General features: G+C 39.3%; 3 protein-coding genes across 3 annotated transcripts; 2 read left to right on the top strand and 1 right to left on the bottom strand.

The window, feature by feature from the left end:
- Positions 1-88: 88 nt before the first annotated feature.
- Positions 89-6,249, bottom strand: LOC145422739 (glucose-induced degradation protein 8-B homolog). The gene is made up of 5 exons (XM_080294480.1): positions 6,030-6,249; positions 5,551-5,677; positions 5,261-5,457; positions 4,819-5,016; positions 89-1,553 (listed from the first exon to the last, which is right to left on the bottom strand). The coding sequence occupies exons 2-5, from the start codon at positions 5,669-5,671 to the stop codon at positions 1,380-1,382; spliced, it is 690 nt and encodes a 229-aa protein (XP_080150606.1). The 5' UTR covers positions 5,672-5,677; positions 6,030-6,249; the 3' UTR covers positions 89-1,379.
- Positions 6,250-8,387: 2,138 nt separating this feature from the next.
- LOC113017207 (tripartite motif-containing protein 16-like) lies at positions 8,388-11,108 on the top strand. Its single transcript, XM_080295114.1, has one exon. It carries the CDS (start codon positions 8,445-8,447, stop codon positions 10,134-10,136), a length of 1,692 nt encoding a protein of 563 aa, XP_080151240.1. The 5' UTR covers positions 8,388-8,444; the 3' UTR covers positions 10,137-11,108.
- Positions 11,109-14,649: 3,541 nt separating this feature from the next.
- dnajc5aa (DnaJ (Hsp40) homolog, subfamily C, member 5aa) lies at positions 14,650-17,819 on the top strand. The gene is made up of 5 exons (XM_080294927.1): positions 14,650-14,827; positions 15,656-15,784; positions 15,866-16,079; positions 16,167-16,338; positions 17,240-17,819. Exons 2-5 carry the CDS (start codon positions 15,675-15,677, stop codon positions 17,341-17,343), a joined length of 600 nt encoding a protein of 199 aa, XP_080151053.1. The 5' UTR covers positions 14,650-14,827; positions 15,656-15,674; the 3' UTR covers positions 17,344-17,819.
- Positions 17,820-21,240: the final 3,421 nt, after the last annotated feature.

Here is a 21,240-nt window from a genome sequence, read left to right as displayed (position 1 = left end):
TATCTGATTAAATTAACTTTAATTATTGCATCTTTTTATAATTTACATACATGTACACTCTAAACTCAGAAAATGCCAAAACAACCAGTTTATGGTTCACAAAAGTTTATTTTAATAATTGCAAATCTGAGCTTAGAAATGTGGAATAATAAAAGGGATGTGAGCTTTCTGGGTCAAAGCCAGTTTCTATAAAGACAACACAACCTTAAAAGAAATTAAGGATGGACAACTAGCAGCAAGTTTGTTTCTTTTTATAAAAATAAACAAACCAAACAAAAATAAACACGCACAAGTACTTTCCCCCCCATTTGGGAAAAAAAAAAAAAAAGGGACACTTACATGCAGGTAAAGTGAAAGTACCAATGGCTTTGAAAAGTGGAAAAATGATAGCACTCTTCAAAATACCTGTTTAGGGACCAAAAGTATCAGCTTTGGGTCATTTTAAGTTACTAAAACAAAGCCACTGACTAAAGGAAACTGCTCCCGTCTGAATTAATTTCATATGCGAGGGGGTTGAACTAGACAGTAGCCATAACTGACAGCTCCATCATCCAGATACAGGAGCCCTTTCTCTCAATCCTGCATGATCATCATGCAGGATTGGCTGAACTTAACCAGAACGTTAAACCTGTGCAGCAGGAAAAACCATTTGGAGCATGTTGGAGGCAGTGCACACTGTAGATATCAGAAAAGGCCTCAACTCAGTAAGAAACCAACTCCATTTGGACTCCCTTCACCTTCTCAAACACTTAAATAATGAATTTACAAGGCATCCCATAGACACAAGGTACAATCAAACTTCACGGCGTAAAAAGCATGTGGCTGATTTTAAAGCTGACAAAAAAAAGAGGCAAACGAAAATGAGAGTAAATAAAATCATAAATATTACATTGTTAAAATTAGATAAAGTGTAGATTTCCATTTATTTGAAAAATAGTCACTTTTTCTCATTTCACCAGTCTCAAGAGTCTCAATCCCCCCCTCCCTCCCCGTTCTATGCACAGTACCAACAGTGCTCATTCACACCATCAACTTTTCCTGGCAAAGTAAAGTCTGGTGGGGAAAATGTTCACGATAAATAATACTACCATCGTAGCTTAAAAAGACAAAATATAAAACAGCAATTTAAATTTTGTTGTCTCTGAGAGCTACCTAAAAATCCAGGTTCTGTACTGAAACTAAATAATTTCTGCCACTTTGCAAATACAGCAATTTACAGTTTGCACAATGAGTTAAGTCTTACCTCTCATGAATGAAACATGAAAAAAAAGAAACACTGTAGCATTTGTTTTTACATATATGTTACCTGGTTGTCACACAGTCACTGACTGATCATAAATTAAGGGGAAGTGGAAAGTGGTGGTTCTTGTCTGTTGTGTTCACTTGGGGTCCTCGATGGTGCCTGTGCTAAGGTCAGTCATTTTGGGGTATTTCACCTTCTTCTGGTCCAGCTCATTTTGAGCCCACAGCAGCAACTTCAGCAGTTTGGCCAGTTTGGGTGTCGACTCCCTGTTTTCATAGTCCAGCACAGCCTGGTTCACCTCACTCCACACCTGTGCACCGAGATGTGTGCGATAGTCAAATTGAAATAAACAAATTTTTATTGCTGGCATTCACTGCGCTCTTAATGTTTATATTCAGCTTCACATGACTCCACAAAACAGGAATTAAAACACTCTGAGACAGCATACCTGGCAACCCTAACCATATTTTGAAGAAAGTCAGGACTATTTTTTAAGTTAATAATTTTTTTTATATCTGCCATTTAGAATTTTTTTTTGTTCCCTGTATGCCAAGACGTGGGAAAACAATTTAAGACAAAGAAAAAAGTAGTAAAAATATAAACAACATTTATCACAAATGTCCTGGATGTTGCTGTTTATGATCATTACAGCTTATTTTCAGAAGTTTGTTTATCTGTCAAAACAAATACAAGCTGATTTATTAATAAGCATCATGTCATTGCCAGGATGACTGACACATTTATTAGTGACTTTCTTAAAGTGTGCATTACCAAAAATGTCATAATGTGATGAAATGGACAACTTCTAAAATACAGTTTCTTAAATTATTGACTGCCTTGATCCTGTCAAAAGCACCCTGGAGAAACAGCTAAAAGGTAAAGATGGCAAAAAGAATCTCCAGGAGATCTGAGAGAAAATACAGACAAAATAAAATTACAAATTAATTTTGTAATCTATAAAAATGCCCTTTACTGCTACACCAATGAAACCAAATCAGCCAGACAACCCTTCACATCCCAACTGATCAACAATAGCCAGTCTAATTCTGCTTTTTCATTTTAATGCATTGATAAACTATTTAATCCCCAAAACCATACCAACTGAATTTGTTTCAACAAATAAATGTGATGAATTTGCATCTTTCTACAAGAAAAGGTAACATCTCAGCCTTTCAAAGTAATTTATCTAGGATGGACTAGGGCTGGGCCATATCATACCGTTCACGGTAATACCGGTATAATGTTGGGCAACAATAAGAAAATGAAATATCGCAATAGAATATGGGTAAAACGCGCATGCGCAGTGCCTTTGTTTTTATACGCACATGGCGGAAAAAGCATGGCGGCGACGGAGAATGAGAAGAGCGAAAGCGGATCGTTGAATGAAACGGATGAACCAGAATTGGTTTGTAAAAATGCTGCAACTTCAGTGGTGTGGAACTGGCTTAGCTTTCGTCCATCAGATACACAACAAAGCACTATTTTTGCTAAAGCATGCTAGCAAAAATGTTATTACCGTGTTATTACCGTGTTTTTTTGGCAAATACGGCACACTTAAAATCAATCCTTTGTTTTCTGAAAATGGACAGTGCTCCTTATAATCCCGTATGCCTTGTGTATGAATTCTGGTTGTGTTTACTGACCTTGAAATGATTTTATGTGGTACACGGCGCTCGAAAATCTGTCAAATGTTTCAGTACGACTTTGCTAAGCTATGAACCTGCACCGCTTGACGGATTGTCGGAGCATTACGGCTACTGTAGGCTGGAGCCTCGCGGAGTGATACGTACTGTGCTTCAACATAATATTACTGTATTGTGTGTGTATAACCTCTTTTTAAGTTTTGTGGATATTCTACATGGTTATGCTGAGGATATGTCGGCCAATTTCCACTGGAAATGCCTTTTGGTTAAACTGTCAGCAAGGAATTTGCATTTGCACTGTTAAATTTTTATATAACTTTAATGCACATAAAAACAGCTGCTTGTTTAAGTGAAAATACATTGATGGGTTGGGGTTTTTTTTGCACTAATAAAGTTGTGGAGTTGTAAAGTATTTTGTCTAGTGTTAATTATAAAGTCAGTTATATCGTTATCGCAAATTTTCAAATGTATATCGTGATAAATATTTTTGGTCATATCGCCCTGCTCTAGGATGGACTCACTTTCTGATCAAATTGCTGCCACAAGATCAATGTCCACTTTGTCACCTGTAAATTCTAAAGATCTGGAAGAAGTTATTTAAGAGTTAAAGCCTTGCACCTCTTTACTTGACCCCATCCCCATCAAACTATTCAAATCTGTGTCTCACCATTTAGAAATAATTTAGGAAATATTATTAATTGCTTAAATGTACTGTAATCCCACCATGACCATAGAAATGACTTCTATCCACTGGTAATTAATAATTATAATAACCTATTTCTATGTTTCATTTCTCAGCAAAGTATTTGAGGAGTTGCTCAAGAGTCAATCTTTTGTTTATTACCACCTCCCACTTGGTACTGTCATAAAGAATAATAATATAACCTGTCATTCTTATGCAGATGAAACACAGCTGTGATTATCTAACCTCTGTTCACAAAATAATAATGTGATGGTATTAACTGTTGGATGTCTCAAAACGTTTTAGAACTTAAAAGAAATAAGCCAGGAAGCTTGTTGTTCCAAAAAGTCAGAGACCAAAAAATACTGTTCATATTTTCATCCATTTCTCTGAAACGCAGTGAGCAAGTCAGGAACCGTGGCATAATTTTGGACAGTGATCTCAGTTTTGATAACCACAACATTAAGGTTACCAGAATTGCCTTCTGTCACTTTAAAAATACATCTAAGGTTAGAATTTTCACATCTCAAACCAACACTGAGAAAATGTACCGTGCATTCATCTAGGTGAGATTATTGCAACACTATTTGCAGGCCTGTCTAAATCACCACTAGGACATCTTAAGCTTATCCAAAATGCAGCAGCCAGAATCCTGACAGGACAAACCCTCCATTGGCTTCCAGTACAATACAGAATCACCTTTGAAATTCTTCTATTAGTTCACAAAGCTCTCAATGGTTTGGCCCCCAGTACATCTCTGACAGTGTCTCCAACCCAGTCAGACCTCTCGGGTCATCAGCTTCAGATCTTTTAACTGGTCCCAGAATCAGATCTCAGTCTACTGAGTGTGCATTCAGTTACTGCAGTCCTGTTTTTTTAATAAAAGCTGCCTGCTGACTTGAGATCAATTATATCTGTGTGTACATCTAGAAATAGATTCAAAACCTTTCTATTCACACAGGCTAACAGTTTATATGCATTTTTCTTTTCTTTCATATGGTTTTGTTCTGTTTTGCTGGTTTCATTGCCTTAAGGGATTGTAAACCTACAGTTATTAAATTTCTTTAATTTATGTGTTAAGCCCAATGAGTTTCAAGTGATGAAATGTGCTATATAAATAAAATGATCACCATCTGGCTGCTGGATCTCTTATTCCAATTTCAGATCCACAAGAGTCTACAATACTGGATGCATGCAACATAAATGTCAAATAGATGGCCAGCTTTACAGTCAGACTAAAGCCTGCCCACCTTTTGCCGCTGCATCATGTTGAGCAGATCTCCAAAGGGTGACTCTTCTGGGTTGTCAAATGCCAAAAGGGCTAGCGTTCGCTCCATCTCTGTCAGACACTCTCGGCTCTCCTCCCCCTGCTCTGCCAGCTGTGTCTGAGCAAACTCCAGCGCTGACTCAGTTTCTCTTAGCCTGATTAACTCAATCAAATGTTGCTGCTGCAAGAGGGGAAACGAAGCAGTGAGTGTTGACGTTCAGGCTTTGTCTTGTCAAACTTTATCTAATATCACAATAACTTCCTTTTCCTGTGGGAGGAGAAAAAGAACATAATCTCATCACAGGCAATGGCAGGATAGGTTATTAGAGAAAATGCACTGCAAAGCAGAGCAGACCTACATCAGATGTCTTACTGTTATTTCCAACGTTAAAATTAGAGCCCTGCACAGCTTTTCGGAAACGCACCTGCAGATGAAAATACAGGTATCGATTGGTGTCGAGCAGCTCCGGGTGTAAGCTGTTAATGAGTGCAATAGCTTCCTGAATCTGGCCCTTCAGGATCATCTCTCTAATCTTTATCCTTTCATCCAAAGAATCCAGGTCCACACTCGGCTCGATACCAGACTCCATCCGGAACTTCTCTGCTGCCTCTTTGAAGCCCTCTTAAATCAAACACAGACAGACACAAAGAGATAAACAAGACTTTACAATTTGTAAATTCAACTTACAGGTTGTATCTTCAATCTATGCCTCACCTGTCACCAGGTAATTCATAATGAGCCGATTCATATCCGCCCTCTGTATGTGAACGTTGTTTAATTTGTCCATCCACTCTTCTTTTGTGATGTCCTCTGGCTTTTCGGCATAACTCATCATTGGATCCTGAAAAGTATTAAAAAAAAAAAAAAAAAAACACAAACAAACAAACAAATACTGTAAACGTGAGCAAGACTGACACAGCTTGGTCACAGTTTGTACCTACACGAAGATCGACGGGACAACCGTGCAAATAAGACCAATATTACAAAATGAACACGCACAGAAATCAAACACGCAACGGGTTAAAAAGTAAAATTAATAACACAACATTTCTGATGCCTAAATTGGTTTTACACGATTGAAAATCTTGCTAAAACATAACGGGAAAATTCTCCGAGGCTTTCAAAACAAACCCATTTCCTCCTGAGCAACAGCCCTGACCAGTTAGCAGACAGCGAGCGTTTTCATGGCTTACCGTGCAAACACAAGGTCCGGCGATTATGCTTTCCTGCACGCGTTAGGAATCAATAATCAATAAGCACTGCTCAGCCCTCTCAGCGCTTTAGAAGAATAAAATAAAATCATAAACAACGGACACACGTTCAGGGTTTCCGCAGCTAGCTAACTAACCAAGCTAATGTGATAACCTCGCGATAGATGCGTCGGTCTTGCGAGCTCTTCGATTGGCGCTAGGTGTGACGTCACGGTTGCCGAGGAACAGTAACGGTGAGTGCAGTGGGAGATAGTGATGGGAATTCCGACTCTTTTTAGAGAACTGACTCTTTCGGCTCGTCTCACTAAAAAGAGTCGAGTCTTTCGACTCCCAACCGACTCTTCAGGTTGTTTTGTTGCTTTAATTTATTATCAAGAACAATATAAAGTTATGCACAAAAGGAATTACAGTGGAACCCCAACTTATGAAGACCCCATTTAACGAAAAATTCAAGTTACGAAGGCACTTAACAGCAATATTTCTGCCCGTGGTACGGCAAAATGCCTGCGTAACGAAGTAGATAAAATGCAAAAATTTTTAAAAAATAAATTAAATTCCATAATGTTATGTACATGTGCACATACGTATGTATGCATTTATACGCATGCTTTCTTCAACCTCCGCCACCTCCTCCTCCACCAAGAACTTCGTCTTCAGCCAGCATCGCCTCACTCAAAAGGTGATGGAAAAAGGTGCTTCGACTTACGAAAATTTTGACTTACGAAAGACCCTCTGGAACAAATTAATTTTGTAAGTCGGGGTTTCACTGTACTAATGTAAAAAAAAACAAAAAAAAAAACGTGGTTATTTATATATGTTTACATGTAAATATCCGATTGCAGTTTGTAGATGCTTCGGAGTTTGTATGTGTTTTGGAGTTTGTACGTGCTTTGTCTCTAGGGGCCACCATAAATATACTTTTATTTATTCACTCCACATAAAATGTAATAAACAAATCATATAATGCAAAAAACAACATTCTTCAGAGTTTGTACGTGCTTCTGAGTTTGTACGTGCTTCTGAGTTTGTACGTGTTTTGCAGTTTGTACATGCTTTGGAGTTTGTATGTGTTTTGGAGTTTGTACATGCTTTGTCTCTATGGGCCACCGTAAATATACTTGTATTTATTCACTCCACATAAAATGTAGTAAATAAATCATATAATGCAAAAAACAACAATTTACATACAACTATTTATATTTCAACTTTTAACTGTTAAATTAAATTTAACTATTAAAATTTTCAGCTTATCCTTTTAAACAAATTTAAAGTGAAACAACACAAAACACTGAAAACCACAACATAATTAAATATAAATTAAAATATACAAAACAAAAAGAAGATGCAAAAAGAAAGATCTGTCATATAGGCCTGCATGAATAAACTTCCTGAACTAAAAATTGTTGTGGATGATTACTCTACCTTTCTAATATGATGTTGTTGTCCTTGGCTCTCTTTCTCTCTCTTTCCCTCCACACTGTTCCTGTGCTACTGCAAGTATAACTACCGCCCCTCCCCCCTCTGCTCAGCGCTCGCGAGGAGCGAAGCGGAAAAAAAGTGCGAGAGAGAGAGAGGGTGAGAGAAAGAAAGAAAAAACACAGCTCCCAATAAGGAGTTGGATCGCATCGTTCACTTCAAAGAGTCGGCTCTAAGAGCCATTTCGTTCGCGACCGACACATTACTAGTGGAAGAACCAACCGGAACTACTGATTAAATTAAAAGTCGGACAGCATTTTCTTATTTAATGCGCCCATAGGTTCAGTTTGAAATTATACAAACATTTAGAGGAACAATACAGGCAAAAATAAAGAAAAGATGGACAGATACATGTCATAATATAAAAATATTAACTTGTGAAATCAAGCCCCTCATTTTTAATCAACTGAGAATTTAGCAATAGTAAACTGCTAGTAAATTGTGGACTTTATTAATATTTATTAAAATACTAATATGTACTAATATAATAAAATTTTGTTATGACAAGAAACTATAGGAACAAAAATTTAAAAAAGAATATGTGTTCTGTGTGTCCCGTTCTGTGTGACTGGTATGGGAAATGCAGTTTATTTCATGTGTCTGTATCTGACTTTGGGTCAATTGCTGTTGTTTTAAATGTTATAGCTGTCTTTACTTGACTATATATGACATTTAACTGAGTACAGCCTAAACACAGAGTACTGTTCCTCTTCTTGGAATGAAAAACAGCTTCTAACACTTCTTCTTTAAATACCGGAGCTCCTCTCTGTCTAAACATTTGTGTGTTCCCTCCCCTTTGGACCTGCACTTTAGAGATGGGCGTAACCAAAATGTGGTGACGTGTATTGCGCAAACACGATTCTTACATTCAGTGGTCAGAGCAGTTTAAGTTCTCAGGAAACGAAACTCACACAGGCACAGATGCTGAGAGGTAAAATGGCACAGAAAGGAGTTCAGCTGCACCCAGAAAGCTTCTCTTGTTCAATCTGTTTGGATATACTAAAGGATCCGGTCACAATTCCCTGTGGACACAGCTACTGCATGGACTGCATTAAAACCCACTGGGATGAAGAGAAGAAGAGAATCTGCAGCTGCCCTCAGTGTAGGCAGGCCTTCACACCGAGACCTCTCCTGGTGAAAAGCACAATGTTAGCAGAGTTAGTGGAGGAGCTGAAGAAGACCGCACTCCAAGCTGCTTCTGTTTATCAGGGCTGTGCTGGTCCTGAAGACGTAGCATGCGATCTCTGCACAGGAAGAAAACTAAAAGCTGTGAAGTCCTGTTTGGTGTGCCTGGTCTCTTACTGTGAGCAGCACCTTCAGCCTCATTATGATGTGGCTCTTTTAAAGAAACACAAACTGGCAGACCCCTTCAAGAGGCTCCAGGAGAACATCTGCTCTCTTCACAGTGAGGTGATGAAAATTTTCTGCCGTACTGATCAGCAGAGTATCTGTTATGTCTGCTCTTTAGATGAACATAAAGGCCATGAAACGGTTTCAGCTGTAGCAGAAAGGTCTGAGAGGCAAAGAGCGCTCGAGGTGAGTCGACTGCAAATCCAGCAAAGAATCCAGCACCGAGAGAAAGAAGTGAATGTGCTTGAGCTGGAGGTCAGGGCAATGAGTTTCTCCGCCGATAAAGCGGTAGAGGACAGTGAGAAGATGTTCACTGAGCTGATTCGTCTCATCCAGAAAAGAAGCTCTGATGTAAAGCGGCAGATCAGATCCCAGCAAGAAACTGAAGTGAGTCGAGTCAAAGAGCTTCAGGAGAAGCTGGAGCAGGAGATCGCTGAGTTGAAGAAGAAAGATGCTGAGCTGAAGCAGCTCATAGACACAGAGGATCACAATCTGTTTCTGCACAACCATCCTTTACTGTCACCACTCAGACAGCCTACAGACTCATCCAGCATCAATATCCGTCCTCTGAGGTACTTTGAGGATGTGAAAGCAGCTGTGTCAGAAACCAGAGAGAAGCTACAGGATATCCTGAGTGAGACATGGTCAAACTTCTCACTCATAGTCACTCAAGTGGATGTTTTACTGTCAGTTCCAAAACCAGAGCCAACGACCAGAGCTGGATTCTTAAACTATTCACGTGCAGTCACCTTGGATCCAAACACAGCAAACAAATGGCTGCTCTTATCAGAGGGGAACAGAAAGGCAACATTAATGAACCAACAGCAGTCTTATTCTAATCATCCACATCGATTCACTGCATGGTCTCAGGTTCTGAGCAGAGAGAGTCTGACTGGACGGTGTTACTGGGAGGTGGAGTGGATAGGGATAGGATCTCACATTGCAGTCGCCTACAAAAATATTGGCAGAGCAGGGTGGGGGGATGAATGTAAATTTGGACGCAATGAGAAAAGTTGGGCTTTGAGTTGTCACAAAAAAGCATATGAATTTTGGCACAACAACAGCCACACTTCCACCTCAGGTCCTCACTTCTCCAAAATAGGAGTGTACCTGGATCACAGTGCAGGCATCCTGTCCTTCTACAGTGTATCTGAAACTATGACCCTTCTCCACAGAGTCCACACTACGTTCAGTCAGCCGCTCTATGCTGGATTTTGGCTTTTCTCAGGTGTGAAAACCACTAAATTCTGCAAACTCAAGTAGAGAGGAATCTTTCATTTGTAGTGGCTTTAAAGTTGTATTTTACCATTACTTTCACACTTCATAAAGATCAGCTTTCAATCAAACATACAAGCTCTTGTATGCAATTAGCTATTATGCTATATGGAAGGTTGTTTCTGCCACTGAAAAACAACATCCATAAAATAAAACCTTGGGTTATGTATACTTCCTCAGTGGCAGAAACAACCTCCCATAGGCTGCTGCTCTGCATGATTATTTTTATTTACAAAACTATTTCTGCACATGACATTGTAAACTGCTTTACATATTTGCCAAAAAATTCTTTCACTTTTGCCTTGAAAATAAAAAGCACAGTGTTATATGAGAGCAACACATTTACAAGAGTATAAACACAAATGTTAAGTGAAACACAAAATCCAAACTGTAACTGAGATGTTTGTTGCATTTTTCATTTTTGAATTTGTCTCCACATATGTTGCATTTCTTAATTTTTTTTCACTCCTGTATAAATGTTGTCTTTGTCGCCCTCTTAATGTACAGTTCACTTAAAACCAAACATAGCCTTTGTGTTTTGTTTCTCCAACATTAGTTTGACATTAATGGTAGAGTTTCCTCTATGATCTTTCAGTGCTTACACTACACTGTACATGTCTACTTTAGAGACATTTCTGAGACTGAGCTGCCTGAGAACATTTTAGCCATGGATGCAAAAGCACATGGACCGTGCTACAGTTTCCTTTTTCATATGATGGACTGAACACAGGAGGTATCTGCTTTTGACTATGCAGAGATGAATCTGATCCCATTTCTACCTGTGTCTACTGTTTTATGATTTCACTGAAGTTTGCTCAACTTTAATTGTCAGGATATATGTTTACTCCAGCTCTCATGATGCAAAGGAATGAAACAGACTTATCAAATGTGCTTCGATTAGGTGCACAATGTGAAGTTCATCATTTTTCTTACAAATAAACATGTAATGACAAACATGAACAGCTGTGCTTATTTGGGAGACACAGAATGTTTTGTAAACAACTTTATTTTGTATAAAACAATATTGAAGTCATGTCTTGACCCTGTGCAGTGTGTGGACGCTGTGCACACAATCGCCTCATTCACTGCAGTAAACATGCACGCTAGTTCACATGACTGACTCTGTCTCCATGGTTACATTATATTGTATATTATTAAACAGATTCCAAAGATACCGCCAAAGCCCTCTGCAGCTGTAACACTTTCACTCTTTGTAAATTATTTCATATTTTTGACAGTTATGAAGAAAGGACATGTTTTTTAAGGTCATACACTAGGCGGTTGCTATGGTGGTTGCTGTGGGCTAGGGTGGACGGCGCGTTCAATTCCTCATGTTAGCCGTCTGCTTTTGGAGGGCTGCGTTCCATTTCAAAGTGGCGACTGTCTGCTGTAACTCGAATTCAAACCCAACTTTGGTCTTTAAGAAAAGGCCTTTCATAGCCATTCACAACACACACACAAAAGCACTTTGCCTCACCATGGTAATGCAGCTTTACTAAAACCTTTAAAGTATCTGATATAAAACAGAAAAATGAAGCAACTAGAGGTTTAATGATGAAGACTTGGGGGTCTGCAGTTCTACTGAATTATAGAATTGACTGAATTGGAGTTTAGAATCCACTTTTTTAGACTGTTACTGTTTCATTGTTCACCTTGTTACCTTGTTATATCATAAATAAGGTTTATCTATGTGAGTTTGATGAACTATGTGATGGTGTATTTTTCCAGTGTTAGTTCTGCTCGCTATTGTGCAGGTAGAATATGGTAAGTGTTCATAGTAATTCATAGAAATTCAAAAGCTGGCTCTATCTGCACCCCTTTAATATTTAATAAACTCTTAATTACAGTTAGAGTGTGGCTGGTAAAGATGAAAAGACATACAGAATGCAAAATGTCTGAGTTTGGTGATATTTGTGAGTAACAAACAAACCAAATAACTGATACCAAGTAACCAGGTAGTTAGAACTGGATGGCAGCATGTGTTTAGAGTGACTGCTTTATAGTTACTGTAGTTAGGTAAGTATACTTACCAAAAGCAGAAGCACACAGATGAACAAGAATCAGATGCTGAATGTTGCAGGAACATGCTCATGTGTGGTGGTCACTGAATGCTGCTCTGTTCTTTTGTCACTTGTCTCAGTCCTTCTGGAAGTTGGCATGTTAGACAGTCCAATAGTGATATCCTGTCAAAGATATCTACAGTCAAAGTTGGATGTTCATTTTTGTCTTTTAAACATGTTCCTGTATTTAAAAGTACTCTAATTTAAGGCTCAAATGGCTCTCTAAGCCATTTAAGAAAATGTAGTTTGTTTCCTGAGCGCAGGGCTGCTGCAGCTTGTGTTTCCCTCAGAGTGACTGACCTGGGTTAAAGATGGCAAACAGGATTTAAACGGAGAGCGATGGACACTTAGAAAACTGCACAGCACTTTAGAGGCGAACCTACTTTATGAGCAGCTGATATCCAATCACCGGCACACAGCTTTAAAACCTCTGCTGAGTTTTAGCTCTCAGTAGAGTTTAAACACTGGACATAATTCACTCAGGTTCTGTCTGTTGGGTCACATTTACTTCACTGTTTTATTTACAACTGAGAAAATCAGTTTGGCTCAGATTACAGTTAAGTTTCATAACTGCATAATTTTACTGAAGTTTAATGTCTCACTGGAGCACATGTTAGACTGAACCATCTGGTGCTCATATGTGTTGGATTTTTTTAACCGTGACTTTTGAATTTAAAAAAAAAAATTTATGCAAGGAGGAACGAGAAGGTTCCTCCTCGGATACTGAAAGACTCCTGTCTGTCCAGAAATATTACATTATCTGTTTGTTAATAGTTATTCAACTGTAAAATAAAAATAAATGAGGTTAATATATGATTTGTGAGGTGTTTTGTTTTGTTTTTTGATGTTGGTGTTTCGGTCATGTTACCTTTAACTCTCAAAGGCTTGTTAGAAACTATGAAATACATTGTGCAGACTTCTGGATGTTAGAAGAGAACTAATACTGCTCATGAATGAGACTAAAGGCAGGAAGCTGTCCTTTATAACTAAACATGTTAATCACACCTTCACATGTTTATCATAGTTTATTATATAGCAGGTGTATTTCAGTAATAGCTGATTTATTTCTGTATAGTGGTGTACAGTCACACACCTCACGTGGGCATTATGTATGATACTCCGAAACTATAATTTAAACAACAATTTTACATATATGATCTTAAAACAGGACACAGACACTGTAATTGCTGACCTCATATCAAGTGTGTATGTAGACTGAGTTTATGTTTGACGTTTGTTTTATATCCAATCTTAACTCTCAAACATTTAAACAGCAGCTAGTCTGCAGCTGAGAGAATACAAACTTAAACTGGTTTGATTTTTAAAATCAGCAGGAAGTGCCACATTTTCACTCAGTCTTTTATTTGCTGCATGTTTTAAGTGTTTAAAAGGGGGAATGATGGAGGAATGTGTTGTAAGTGAGCATTGTGCTGTAAATCTCTGCACAAACAGTGTGTTGCATTGTCAATTTGGTTATTGATTATTCACAAAATCACCAAATGATTAATTTGGTGATTTCTTAAATGTAAAAATTTTATTATACTTGATTCTAATCTGCTGCTGAGTCTCCTACTCTGATGGAAATGCAGATAACACAGAACACAGATGACGAACACCTGTTCAACCAATCACATTCATTCATTCATTCACCCAATCCGAAATCATCAAAGCAATTTTGCAAAGAGGCTGTATCTTGACAATCCGACCAGATATCTGAAAAAATAAACAACTACATTCTCGGCTAAAAAAAAAATATTAAAAGCGTGTTTGCTGACACACAAACAGTTTTTTTCAGTACAGTTCAGTTAGTTTCTACATGCCAGGGTTGCTGGTGTGCAGAAACGGGGCCACCAGGCCAAAGTTTTGACTCGATCAGCGATAACCCCGCCCCCTGAGTTTAAGATAAGATAAGATAAGATAAGATAGAACTTTATTAATCCCTCGGGTGGGTTCCTCTGGGAAATTCGATTTCCAAAAAAGCACAGCACCGACAGAAGTTACAGAGTTACAGAATATTATATATATATACACACACACACACACATATATATAAATACAGAGGGCCACCCTGAAAGATAAAACTAATTCATGAACAGCCAGGGGTCAGGACTGCCAAAATGAATTAATTAAATACATCGGTAAATAATTAATTAAATGTGTCAATAATTAATAAATTAAATATTTATTTAATTAATTAATTCCAATTTAATTTAATTACACATTTAACTAATTATTTGATGGTGTATTTAATTAATCCATTTAGTCACTCCTGGCCCTCCATAGAACTCAGTATCCATTTTAAATCTTTCTTATACAACTTCCAGTGGGTAAATTAAATGTAATATTTTTTAAAGGAACTCCCTTTTTAGCTTTCACGACAAATGCGGAGCTGCACATCTTTCCTCTAGCATCCTCCCCGTCGTGCACGCGCACGTCGGGTCGTTGTAGGGTGGTGGGGGGGCGGAGCCAGCGGACTGCTGCACTGTCCATGGTTGTGTAGTGGGAGCCAGAGAAGGTCCGGGTACGTGCGAGGAGATGCGGCCATAGTCACGCTGCACTGTCTAAAATCATAACCTGCTGGGATCGTTAGCTTCGCAGCGCATTAGAGCCTACTGAAAGGTGAGCCTCCTCCTGCATTTCCATTATTTCCTTTCTTCCTCGACACTCTGGTCCTTGTCCTTGAAAATAACTGCTGACGATCCATTCCTGTCTTGCATCAAGAGCAGGCCGGGGAAGCGAACCAACATGGATGCTGTGCGCTATAGCAGTGCTGCTGATGCTTGCACGGAGATTATGCTCTCAGCATCGTACCCAGAGTCTAATCCTTCCTATAGACATCTTTTGGAGCGGGATGCGATTCGTGACGAGTGGCAATTTGACAGCCGTTTGACTGAACATGTAGTTTTTGATGAAAATTTAAGAAATTAGGCATTATAGGGCTTCAAACAGCGTAGTAGATGTTGATTTGTGTCGAGATGACACCCATTTGGAGGCTTCTGTCTTCTTTAAAGAGTGTGTTTTCTGGTCTTCACCTGATGAAGCCTGTGCTGTTGCAGTGCGTTGTCTCTATGGGTGTCAGCTGCTGATTTACTTAAAGCAGCATATGCATCAGGGGTCCTGCCAAGATGTCACACCTTCAAAAATCAATAAGGAGAATTTATCTCCTGCTGAAAATCTAAAATTTATATCATTAAAATAAAAAAAGGAGAAAAATTCACTATTTTTTCCCCCTTTCCAGGACTTTTTTTTCCATATATTTCCCACACAGCTGGGTGTTTCTAGTAAGTACTGGACATCTGTATTTCATCCAGACAGCACAGGACCAGCTGTTGCCTGCCTGCAGCAGAGAGCATGGAATCACAAGGGCCTCACTTTAGTTGAATGAATGTACATCCTGGTAAAACAGTCCAAGCAGTGCCTCTTAATTTTGTGCATTTCTGTGTGCAGCCTGTGGACGTGAGGCATCATGAGTGAGCAGCAGAGGCAGCGCTCTCTGTCCACCGCGGGTGAGTCTCTCTACCATGTGTTGGGAGTTGAGAAGATGGCCACGACGGACGATATAAAGAGATCTTACAGGTGAGGCTTTACTCTGGTCACCTGGCTTAGCTCACAGAAAGGTCTGATAACCTGTAAAGCTGACTGTGATGCATTCTGCAGGAAACTGGCGTTAAAGTTCCACCCTGACAAGAATCCCGACAATCCAGAGGCCGCAGATAAGTTCAAGGAGATAAACAACGCCCACGCCATCCTGAATGACCCCACGAAGCGTAACATTTACGATAAATATGGCTCTCTAGGCCTATATGTGGCAGAGCAGTTTGGAGAGGAGAATGTTAACACTTACTTTGTCCTTTCTAGCTGGTGGGCAAAGGTAAGACAGGATCGTTTACTGTTTGCTCTTGTACAACCTTTTACACCTGTTGTCTTAACCTTTATTTCATGAATCTGTTTCCTACAGGCTCTGTTTGTATTGTGTGGCCTGGCCACTGGCTGTTACTTCTGTTGCTGCCTGTGTTGCTGCTGTAACTGCTGCTGTGGAAGATGTAAACCACGGCCTCGAGAGGGCCAGGAGCAGGACTTTTATGTGTCCCCTGAGGACCTGGAGGCTCAGCTGCAATCTGATGAGAGAGGTGAGAACGAGCACCGTTTTGTTTGTTTTTTTTCTTCTCACAAGTACGTTTTTTTGTATAGCACTTATAAAAATAACAGTGCTACAAAGAGTGTCACAAAAACACATAAATCACACACACTCAAAATCCAAAAAATCTAACTCTTGCTGGAAACGGGTGGGAACAGTCTGCAGGCTCCTGCCTGAGGATCTCAGACTACACTTGGGGTGTTATGGGTACAGCAGCTCCAATATGTTTTCTGGATACAGGCTGCAAAGAGCTTTAAATGTAATAAGAAAAATCTTAAAATCTCTTCTAAAACAAAGAGGAAGCCAGTGCAAAGGCGTTCAGGCTGGTGTATTATGTTTGCTTTTCCTGTAAGAAGTCTTGCTGCTGGCTATTGAATCATTTTTATTTAAGTATTTTAATTAATAGCATTGTACATTTTACACCTTGCTAGTGTTTGATTGGACCCCTTTTGCCTTCAGAACTGCCTCATTTCTCTTTGGTATAGATTCCACAAGGTGCCGGAAGCATTCCTTAGAGATTTTTGGCCATATTGACATGATAGCATCACATAGTTGCTGGAGATTTGCTGGCTGCACACTGGGTACACTAAACACACTATTATATTCAAGAAACCATATATTTTGAGATGATTTGGGTTTTGTGATTCCTGGTGGACTAAGCGAGTTGAAGACAAGTTCACTGTGGTCATAGAGTCAGCAGCACTCAGGTAGGCTGAACTACAAGGCAGGATGGAGCTACACTTTTACATTGTTTATGCCAAATACTGACCCTAGCATCCAACTGCAGCAGAAATTAAGACTCATCGGACCAGACAATGTTTTTCAGTCTTCTATTGTCCAAGCTTGGTGAGTTTGTGTGAATTGTAGTGTTTGTCCTTGTGTTTGTCGTACAGAGGCTGGTGGTGAACCTATAGTGCTGCAGCCGTCAGCGACAGAGACAACCCAGTTAACATCAGATGGGCACCACTCCTACCGCACCGACCCCGGCTTCAACTAACCCTCCGTTCCCATCGATCCTGGCCTGCGGTCCTGCCTGCTTCCCTGCTCCACCTCAGTGAGATGAACGAAAGGGGCAAAACATCTTTCCACTTCAGAAAGAGAGCCATGCGGAGGTGAAGGGGACTAGTAAGCATGGCCCATGAAAGGAACTAATGAATTCGCATCCCTTACACCTCCCTCCCTGATCGGTCCGCTACGTATTTCCCCGCCAGTACGAGAAGAAATCCCTTTTATTTCTTCTTTTGTATCTCTCAGCCTTTACTCACACAGGTCGCCTGCCCTACCTTACCTTTCCCATAGTTTGCATTATGGTGTAGCATGCACTGTTTGGAAAAAAAGGTCTCCACGTTTTCTTTAATCCTTTGCAACATTTTTACTTTGCAAAGCCCATCATGCAGGTGCAGTTTTTTCAAATGAGTACAGTACATGAGGAGGGGATAAAGTTTACCAGATGTTTTATGCTAAAGGAACAGAGAGCCATGGCTCAGGGAGGTGCTGGTTGGAGAAGTGCTTGCTGGCTTAGGTGGTCGGTACCATCATCAAACCTCCAAGAACTAAGTTGTCATACATATTTACACTTTTCTCGTGTGATTCGCAATCGATATTCTTTCAGTTGAAAATGCCACCTGATGTTGTCAGACCTGCAGTGTGCGCCCCACCAGAGTGTTTTTAATGTCAATCATGAGGTTATTAAGGCACAGAGCTTTATTTGCAGACAGTTTGCTATAGATTTCTGCTGACGTTAGAGTTTCTGCTTTAGTTAGTAATTCGCTTTGGCATTTTCCTTCCTTCTGAAAGCCCCTCATCGCAGGACAGACTACTTCCCCCTGTTTTTCCTGCAGCACTGAGCAGGTTGTTATAATTGTTACTTTACATTAATGCATATTGTCTTTTAATGTATTTTAAATCAAATATGGCACATTTCAACCCCATGGTACAGTTCACTGTTGTTTCATCATATCACCAGCTACAAATTGACGATGACACTGGATACATAAAGTAAAAAAAAAATAAAAAATCATACATAACCAACATGTTCTTATCTCAAGGAGTGATATAATGTTGTTTTGTCAGATGCCATAAATGTTTCCAGGTTAAAGATAAAATGTCCTTTGGTGACAGTGCCTTAATGCAATGGCCATAGTTAGTCCGTGAAAGTTAATAGTCTGGTTTTAGACACCTATGAAGTCTCTGTTAGGAGGCTGAAGGGGTGGAGGTGCATAAGTTGTAGTTTTGTCATGGAGGAGACCCTGGTTTGGTTCTTGTTTGAACTTATGCATCATGGTTTACCAAGTTGAAAACCAAAAAGCAGATTCAGAGAGCTTTAATTTTAACATAAATGTAAGCAGTCCAACAGAGAGCAGCGATTAGAGCACAGGGAGTCATCTGCTTATCTCGTAGAGATGAGTTCACAGACTGGAGAGAGCACTTTGGCAATGAGTAAATGGGCTCTTTTATGTGCAGGAGGTAATGAGTTGATGGGAAACAGGTACACCAACCTGCCGCTCAGCAAACAGGGGAGAGGACACACCTCTAGCTTGCTCGTGCACGGAATCCTACCAGGGACTGAGAGAGGCCATGGCACTTTGTGTTTTTCCTCTTTTAATTTTTGCTTTCACTCAGTTAGGTTTAAGCCCTAAAACTACTTGGTTGGCCTCCCTTTAAAATAGCAGCCTTGCTTGATGACGTTGGAAGTGACAGTTCTGTGTCACCAGTGCCATAACCCGGTGCATCGTGAGCTGCCACCAAAGGACACCTTGTGCATAAATGAGCCTCGGCTTTGACAAAACAGCGTTATCTGACACCCGACTAATGAGAATGGGCAGATGAAACAATAACATTTCAATAGATTGTATTTATTTTATGGTGACACATCCAGTCTCTTCTTCTCTTCTGTTTTCCTGTCCTTACCTAAGATTTGTACTAATAGTAAAACTATTTTTTAGAGCTACTGCAGCTCACTAAGACTGAGAGACCTTTATTTTATGTTAGTTTTATTTTTCTGCTACGTGAAGCCAAGGAGCTCCAGGTAATCCAGCTGGCTCTGATGAGAACTGCTAAAAGGTAGAAATAACAGATATTTATCAGCAGCAGTGCTGGTTAGGAGGGTGACATGTTTTTAACTCTAGATAAGGTTTAGGGGAAAAAAACATGTTACACTCTTTTGAGTTATTATTATAAAAAAAAAAATTAGCATGGAGGATTTCTATTTTCAACTCATTCCTGTGTTTTGAACTGTCCGATGACTTTGATATTTTGTCCGATGCTGTGTGATCGTTCCTCATTGTCGACTTTTCTGAATCCATGCTCATCAGGCATATCATCTGTGAGCCAGTGCTACAGGCAGCTCAGAGTAAAAGATTTTTACATACTGCTGAATTTGCATATATTGCCACACATTTTTGCCATAAATCGCCATGAACATCTTCGCCACTTTGTCAGTTTCATGACTGCTAATGATGTGTTTTTAATGGTTTACAATTGGTGAGCTCCCGTTGCCCACCCTCTGCTATTAACGGTATGGATGTTGACCTCTGTGGCCCTTGTATCATGTTTCCTGTAACCCTTGATGAAACGTAGATGTTCCTGTCATGGCTTTTTCATTGAGATACTGAAAAATGCTACTGTAAATGTTCTAAGTTGAATGCACTGTGTGTTTAAAAAAAAAAATTGTAATGGATCAATGATCAGGAAATGACTCCATAAAAAGACAATATAGTATATAGTGTAACTATAGTGAAATGGTTATATGATGCATTTTTGGAATTTTATTTATTTCATACTTGGTCATGTTTCAGATGATGATCGATTATGATTTTAACTGGTATGGTGTTGTAATGTAGCCATTAAATTTTGCAAGGAATGGTTTAATGGTTAAGGTCGCTTGTACATACACTTGGCCCATATAAAGTATAAACCTTAACATTTATGTTGTAGCATGGTAACTGTGTGTCTGGAAGAAAACAAGTGGATCATTGATCTCATTTGCTCTTGGTGAATAAATGTTCCTCAACATTTTGACTCGGGTTTTTATCAAATTAAGTTACATACAGGTTTTTTGTTTTGACACGGATTTCAGATATTTACAGTAGTAGTAATGATATTACTCAGGTAATGTTTTAAGCCGAATAACCAACAAGTTAATGTCAAGTCTTGAACCAACCTTCATTTCTTTATATTTTGTTTCCAGGGAGCCAGATTTGTAATTTTTTAAGAGGTCTTGAGTGATAGTTGTCTGGACTTTTGAAGGTATGGCTGCTTTTTCACCAATTTTTCCGTCCAGTCGGTGTATATGTACGGAGCCCTGCAGGGGACATGGGAGGAAAAAAAATGAAGACTGACTTTGTGAGATCCCGAGTTCGTTTTGTGAGATCTCGCTAAAGTCCGTCTTAATTTTTTTTTCTCCCATGTCCCCTTATATATGACCATTTTCAGAGGATTTTTTTTTTTTTTTTTAAACCTGATACAGGACATGAGAGATGCATCTACTTGGCCACTGGCCCATCTAGCCTCATCAGAAATAGTGTCAGTGGAAGGAAAACAAGAAGAAAAAGCTCAAGTATGCCAAACTGGAGTGAAAATCAGCAGCAGCAGGTCTTATGAAGCAATGAAATCAAAAAATCTTTGGCCCAGTTCATTGTCATTTCTTTATGAAGGCGGTCAGGAAAGAGGTACAGCTGTGAGTGTCTACAGCCAACTGTAAACTCTGCACGATCAGTTTGGAGCTGCATTTCAGCTGGCGGTGTCTTGTTGGTTTTTCACAGTTGCTGTAACATATGAAAGTACTGTCAAATTTTCAATCACCATGCAGAAAAGTAAGGATCTAAATGACAATAACTAAATAAATGTCATATTAAAAAATAAGAAGCATGAACACTGTTGAAATCCTTTACAC

This window comes from Astatotilapia calliptera, chromosome 20 (genome assembly GCF_964374335.1).
Source record: "Astatotilapia calliptera chromosome 20, fAstCal68.1, whole genome shotgun sequence".
Classification (NCBI taxonomy): Eukaryota; Metazoa; Chordata; class Actinopteri; order Cichliformes; family Cichlidae; genus Astatotilapia; species Astatotilapia calliptera.
This window is presented reverse-complemented; position numbering and strand designations above follow the sequence as displayed.

What these genes read in the sequence shown, in the direction of transcription:
- dnajc5aa (XM_080294927.1), top strand. Translation starts at nt 15,675, where the DNA reads ATGAGTGAGCAGCAGAGGCAGCGCTCTCTGTCCACCGCGGGTGAGTCT. An exon ending in TTTCTAGCTGGTGGGCAAAG is followed by an intron (nt 16,080 to 16,166) that starts GTAAGACAGGAT and finishes TGTTTCCTACAG; the next exon opens with GCTCTGTTTGTATTGTGTGG. An exon ending in GCTGCAATCTGATGAGAGAG is followed by an intron (nt 16,339 to 17,239) that starts GTGAGAACGAGC and finishes TTTGTCGTACAG; the next exon opens with AGGCTGGTGGTGAACCTATA.
- LOC113017207 (XM_080295114.1), top strand. Translation starts at nt 8,445, where the DNA reads ATGCTGAGAGGTAAAATGGCACAGAAAGGAGTTCAGCTGCACCCAGAA.
- LOC145422739 (XM_080294480.1), bottom strand. Translation starts at nt 5,671, where the DNA reads ATGATGAGTTATGCCGAAAAGCCAGAGGACATCACAAAAGAAGAGTGG. An exon ending in TATGAATTACCTGGTGACAG is followed by an intron (nt 5,458 to 5,550) that starts GTGAGGCATAGA and finishes GTTTGATTTAAG; the next exon opens with AGGGCTTCAAAGAGGCAGCA. An exon ending in ACATGATGCAGCGGCAAAAG is followed by an intron (nt 1,554 to 4,818) that starts GTGGGCAGGCTT and finishes CTCGGTGCACAG; the next exon opens with GTGTGGAGTGAGGTGAACCA.